This window comes from Pongo pygmaeus, chromosome 21 (assembly GCF_028885625.2).
Source record: "Pongo pygmaeus isolate AG05252 chromosome 21, NHGRI_mPonPyg2-v2.0_pri, whole genome shotgun sequence".
Taxonomy (NCBI): domain Eukaryota; kingdom Metazoa; phylum Chordata; class Mammalia; order Primates; family Hominidae; genus Pongo; species Pongo pygmaeus.
The window spans coordinates 45,771,492-45,778,051 of NC_072394.2; the positions used below are offsets into that span (position 1 = coordinate 45,771,492).

The window sequence follows — 6,560 nt, forward strand, 5'->3', positions numbered from 1 at the left end:
GTAAATAATAAATATCTTGTGGGGAAATACTTTGAGATAATGCAAATATCCTGTTCTCATCATACTAAATACTAATTTTAGCCTCTGTTGATGTACTTGCCTGTGGCAATTGTTATCGCAGTATTTGCCTACTGGTGATTTTCTATTTCCATCATTCCTCTACAACTATTAATCAAAATTCCTCTGCAAGGAAGAACTGGCCCTTCTTCCCCAGTACATATAATTATTTATATCAGTATGGATTTATGAATATCTACTTTCTTCCATGGGTTATAATCCAATTCTCACAGTAAATTATAACATACCCTTTTTTCTCTTGCTGAATTTACTATTCTATTTCATGGGTATTTGGTATATTCTTGCCCCAATAATACACTATCTTAATCATTACAGCTTTATAATACATATTAGAATTTTTACATTGAAGTTCCCTTCTCACTGTCATTATTTTTCCAAAAATTCCTGGGTGGCTTTTTCCTATTTATCTTTGCAGATGAGTTTTTAAATAGTTCTGTCAACTTACACAACCCTAAGAGCATTAGGTTGAAATCGCATTCGATTCAAGAACTAATTTGGGGAAAATTGTTTTCTTTACAATACTGTCTTCCCATCCAAAAACACGATATGCCTTTCCGTTGATTTAAGTCAGCTTTCAGATACCTCTATGCAACTTTGCCATTTATTTCATGTAGGTACTGTACCTTTTGGTTGGAAAATTTCTAGAGTCCTTTTTCCCCCAGGATTTTTTTTTTTTTTCTTTTGTGACCAGACACCTTATTGAACTATCTTATTGGTTCTAAATTTTTTGTTTTTTTTTTTTTTTTTTTTTTGAGGTGAAGTCTCGCTCTGTCACCCAGACTGGAGTGCAGTGGTGCAATCTCGGCTCACTGCAAGTTCCGCCTCCCGGGTTCACACCATTCTCCTGCCTCAGCCTCCCGAGTAGCCGGGACTACAGGCGCCTGCCACCACACCCGGCTAATTTTTTGTATTTTCAGTAGAGACGGGGTTTCACCATGTTAGCCAGGATGGTCTCGATCTTCTGACCTCGTGATCTGCCTGCCTCAGCCTCCCAAAGTGCTGGGATTACAGGCATGAGCTGCTACGCCAGGCCTTTTTTTTGTATTTTTAGTAGAGATGGGGTTTCACCTTGTTGGCCAGGATGGTCTCGATCTTCTGACCTTGTGATCCACCCATCTGGGCCTCCCAAAGTGCTGGGATTACAGGCGTAAGCCACCATGCCCGGCCTGGTTCTAAATTGTTAGTTTATTAATTTACTCAACAGTTATCTATTGAGCATCTACCATGTACCAGGCACTGATGGGAGAAATGAGGAGTCAACTTTGTTCTGGGCCTCACAGACCCTAAATTCTAGCAGGTCAGACAAAGAACAGAAAAACAAGTAAATACTCATAAGTAAGACTGTTATTTATCATAAGGCAGTATTCAATGCTCTATACAACACTAAAGCAACATTGGAAAAAGCAAAATGAAAGGAAGAGGGTGTTATCTTAGACATGGAGGTTGGGAAAGCCTCTCTAGAGGGGTGATATTTGAGCAAAGACCTGAATAAAATGGAAGAGTGAGCCAAGAAACCATCTGAGCAAAGAGCATTCCAGGTAGAGAAAATAGCCTGTGCAAAGGTCCTGTGGCAGAAATGAGTTTGGCAGGTTTGAGGCATGGTAAGGCCGGGGTGGTTGGAACAGTGTGAGGGAGTGCAGAGTAGGACAGTAGGTCAGAGTGGCGGGCAGAGCGCAAGCCATGCAAGGCCTTGAGGCCCTGGTAAGGAGCGTGTAGTGTAGTCTAAGCGTGATGAGAAACACAGAAGCAGGGATTCCAGTAAGGAGGCCCCAGAGGTCATCCAGGTGAGAGAAGGCGGTGGCCAGGACCAAGGCAGGAACAGTGGAATGGTCAGAAGCAGTCAAATCTTTGACACATTTTTAAAGCTGCCCTGGCAGGACTGCTAACAGGTTCAATGTCGGGAGTGAGGGAAGATAAGCATGATGGAAATGCACCACATCCACACTGGGCATATATTTCATGCCACTCACATTTATCCTCAAGGATCTAGACTCAGCCAACACTTTGTAACACTCATATAGTTAATGCATAAGGTCATAGCTAATTTAACAGACTGCTCTTTGACATTAAAAAGGAAAAAAAAAAAAGAGGCCACGTGTGGTGACTCAAGCCTATAATCTCAGCACTTTGGGAGGCCAAGTGGGAGGAACGCCTGAGCCCAGGAGTTCAAAAACAGCCTGGACAACATGGTGAAACCCCATCTCTACAAAAAAATGCAAAAATTAGCATGCATAGGGTGGTATGCACCTGCAGTAGCAGCTACTCGGGAGGCTGAAGTGGGAGGATCATTTGAGCCCTGCCAGTCAAGGACGCAGTGAGCCATGATTGTGCCACTGTACTCCAGCCCTGACAAGAGAGCAAGACTCTCTCTCAAAAAAAAAAAAAAAAAAAAAGCTTTTAAAACGCCGCTGCCACCACCAGGAGTCCCGTACTATCAGCCATGGTCAACCCCACCATGTTCTTCGACATCTCTGTCAACACCAAGCCTTTGGGCCGTGTCTCCTTCGAGCTGTTTGCAAACAAGTTTCCAAAGACAGCAGAAAGTTTTCGTGCTCTGAGCACTGGAGAGAATGGATTTGGTTATAAGGGTTCCTGCTTTCACAGAATTATTCCAGGGTTTATGTGTCAGGGTGGTGACTTCACATGCCATAATGGCACTGGTGGCAAGCCCATCTGCGGGGAGAAATTTGATGATGAGAACTTCATCCTAAAACATACAGGTCCTGGCATCTTGTCCATGGCAAATGCTGGACCCAACACAAACGATTCCCAGTTTTTCATCTGCACTTCCAAGACTGAGTGGTTGGATGGCAAGCATGTGGTCTTCGGCAAGGTGAAAGAAGGCATGAAGATTGTGGAGGCCATGGAGTACTTTGGGTCCAGGAATGGCAAGACCAGCAAGAAGATCATCATTGCTGACTGTAGACAACTTCAATAAGTTTGACTTGTGTTTTATCTCAACCACCACACTATTCCTTCCATCGCTCAGGAGGGCACCCTTCCACCCCATTTGCTCGCAGTATCCTAGAATCTTTGTGCTCTCGCTGCAGTTCCCTTTGGATTCCATGTTTTCCTTGTTCCCTTCCATGCCTAGCTGGGTTGACGAGTTAAGTTTATGGTTATGAAATAAAAACTAAATAACCAAAAAAAAAGACAGGGTCTGTTTGCTGGATCCTGTTTTGGGCCATAAAATCAATCTCCCTACTCCTGGGGAAAATCAAGATAGCAGCTGAATTATGTCAAATATGCTGTGATGTAATAGAGAGAACTTAGAGCTAGGAGGCAGGTGCTCTGGGCAAACCTGAGCACATCACTCAGCCTCTCTGGCCTCAGACACCTCACGTACAATGAAAGGATCAAACTAGATCCCCTGGAGGTTTCTTCTAGTCCAGGCATTCCAGACTCTCTATAAACTGCATTATCACAGGGACCTGAGTCAAGGACAGCAACTAAGACTCGACAAGCAAGAAATGAGAGCACCAGTTCCCCATCTAAAGCCCACCACGTAGAGGAGAGCTAAGAAGATTAAATGAAAAAATATCTGGAAAGTTCTAGCAGTTGAGAAGAGCTCACTCCACAAGAGCTGCCAACACAGGTCTAGTTAACAGAGAGTTAACAAGTATATATAGATCACCAATTTTCAACTCCATTATACTTGTCAACTGAAACTCTACTGAACACATTATATTTTATTGATGACTCAAGTACCCTTCAGGCTCAGGAAGGAGCCTGAAGGTCATGATTACAATCTCTAATTAGCTTTGTTCTGGAGCTGTGTGGGAGGGCTGGTTAACCAGAAGTTGCAGGTACATGAGTTCTGGATAAAGAATTGCTACCTCAATGGATGAAGAACAGATTTTGTTCATTTACTGAAGTGCTTGTTAATTGTGAATAATTACTGGACGGTGTACTTTAGCCATCACCCACACATATAAATAACCATTTGTTCCATGACTCCAGGTTATTAATACACTCCCAGGGCCATTCTGATATAATGCCGGGAGAAATGTGGGACTTACATCCTCTATGTGAATTTTTGTTTGGCCTGACATCAGAGGATGCTAGGAGAAAAAAAAGAAAAACTCTACTGGGATCCAGGTTAACCTGAATTAGTGAAGATTTGAGCAACTAGCATCCATAATGAAAACTGCTTAAGGCCAAGGTACTTTTGGAAGCTGCCCCCCACCCCCCAACAAAGGATTACAAAAGAATTAAACTCTGGGATACCTTAGATTCAAAGCAGGCCTCCCACTGGCTTCAAAGACTTTGGCCTCCTCGTTAAGGAGAAAAGCAAGAGGGTGGTCCTGGTGTTTACCAACTGTCCTGGACCTGGCCTCTCTTGTGTCATATGCTGGGCTTAAGGGGATTAACAGCAAGTGAGTGGTGCAGAGGAATGGGCCAGACAGGGAGGGGCAGCTCAGACCCAGCCATCTCACCAGACAGCAGGTTCTACATGTCCCCTAGAAGCAAAGTCAGCCCAGTTCATCCCTTGACCTGCCATCATCCCTGTCTCCTGTGGCCACTCAGCTTTCCTCTATCATCTCAGGGCTCTGCCTGGAAGTCCTCCGTCTGTGCACATCACCTCGCTCCCAGACCAGTTCCTTACCTTTAGCTATGCCATGTGGTGTTGTTTGAATTGTGTCCCCCTAAAAGATACGTTGAAGTCCTAACCCCAGTTCCCTGTGAATGCTACCTTATTTGGAAATAGAGTCTTTGCATATGTAATTAGTTAAGGTGAGGTCATACTGGATTAAGGTAGGCCCTAAATTCACTATAATGACTGGTGCTTTTATGAGAAGAGATGAAAACACACACACACACACACACACACACACACACACAGAACATTATGTGATGATGGAGAGGGACTGAAGCGACACCATCTATGAGCCAAGGAAGGCCAAGAATTGAGGCCTACCCTCAGAAGTCAGGAAGAAGCAAGGAAGCATCCTCCCCTAGAGCCTTCAGAGATGGGATGTGGCCCTGCAGATACAGTGATTTCAGACTTCTAGACTCCGGAACTATGAGAGAATAATGTTTTAAGCCACCCACGTTGTCAGCAGCCTTAGGAAATTAATATACCATGCAATACAGCCACATTCAAACTTTTCTGTTCAGCCACTTTTTCTTCAAATAAAAGTTTACAAGGAAGTTTAATAAGATATTGGAAGAAGTCTGATTAATGTAGGATGTGGAGAGGGAGGGGTAAGCAGGATCTCAGGCCTCTGCCCTCCCCTTCTCTAACTCGGAAGCTAGGGTTAGGGTGGGAAGGACCATGCCCAACATCCCTCAGGTTCCAGAAAGCAGTTTGGCATGAGAATTAGCAGGCAGGCCTTCAGCACAGCTTCTCCTGGACTTGAAGTTCAGCTCTTCCCTGTCCCAGCTGTGTGATATTTGACAGATAACTTATTGGGGCCCCAGTTTCTTCATTAGTAAAGTGAAGACAAAACCACCTGCCCAATGCAATCACTGCATAGCCAAATGGAGATCCTGTTTGCAGAGTACCCACCCTGGCCCTTTATCATAGGTGGAACCATGTCCCCCCCACCCTGAAATTTCTATATTGATGTCCTACCCTCCAGTACCTCAAAATGTGGGTTCAAACAAGTCTCCTGCTTCAGCCTCCCAAATAGCTGGGATTACAGGCGTTCGCCACCACTCTCGGCTAATTTTTTTGTATTTTTAGTATAGATGGGGTTGCACCATGTTGGCTAGCCTGGTTTTGAACTCCTGGCCTCATGAAATCCACCTGCTTTGGTCTCCCAAAGTGCTGGGATTACAGGCATGAGCCACCGTGCCCAGCCACTGGCAAGCATTTTAATCAGTCACATTTGATTAATTCCAGATGCACCTTCTCTCCCCATGTCAACATCTCTGAAATGGGGATGCATCTAGTAGTCTCTGGGAGCCAGGCCAGGTGGGCATCATGACACAGTTGTCATTGCCATGCATGCTCAAGCCCGGTGGGGATTCCCTATGGATAAGGGCAACTCCCACACTTGCACCAGCAAACGACTTGCAGATCATTGAAGGAACACAAGTCCTGGGTGCCCTCTGCAAACCTTCTATCAACACCTCCTGGTAAATTCTAAAAATTCCAGCAGCAAAATTTGCAGAATAGGGCACTTGGGGGACAGAAAAAAAAAAAAAGAAAGAGAGATTCGGCTAGGAATTGAGAACATTTCTAAGAATAACTGCACCGTGAACACCCTTGGTGGCACTAAGGACAAGATGATGCAGAAAAGTGCAGGCATCGACCACTGAGTCAAAAAGTGATTCAGAGAAATTGAATTCTGAATGTGGAAAAGGTTTAGGAATCCTTCCATCAATTTATTTTGCTTATATTTCCCTTTTAATGTATGAGAATGCCTGATATATGATAGAATCTATGTCTAAATGAATTTTAAAGAGCTATTTCAATAAGCATAGAACAAAAATTCTAAGTGATAAAAGGCATGAACTCTAGTTTAGATAGCAGCATT

General features: G+C 44.0%; 1 protein-coding gene across 1 annotated transcript; it reads left to right on the plus strand.

Moving 5' to 3' along the window:
- The first annotated feature begins 2,506 nt into the window (after positions 1–2,506).
- Positions 2,507–3,016, plus strand: LOC129021648 (peptidyl-prolyl cis-trans isomerase A-like). Its single transcript, XM_054467376.1, has one exon. The coding sequence runs from the start codon at positions 2,519–2,521 to the stop codon at positions 3,014–3,016; it is 498 nt and encodes a 165-aa protein (XP_054323351.1). The 5' UTR covers positions 2,507–2,518.
- Positions 3,017–6,560: the final 3,544 nt, after the last annotated feature.

Excerpts from the sequence above, each read along its gene's own strand:
- LOC129021648 (XM_054467376.1), top strand. The coding sequence starts at position 2,519 with ATGGTCAACCCCACCATGTTCTTCGACATCTCTGTCAACACCAAGCCT.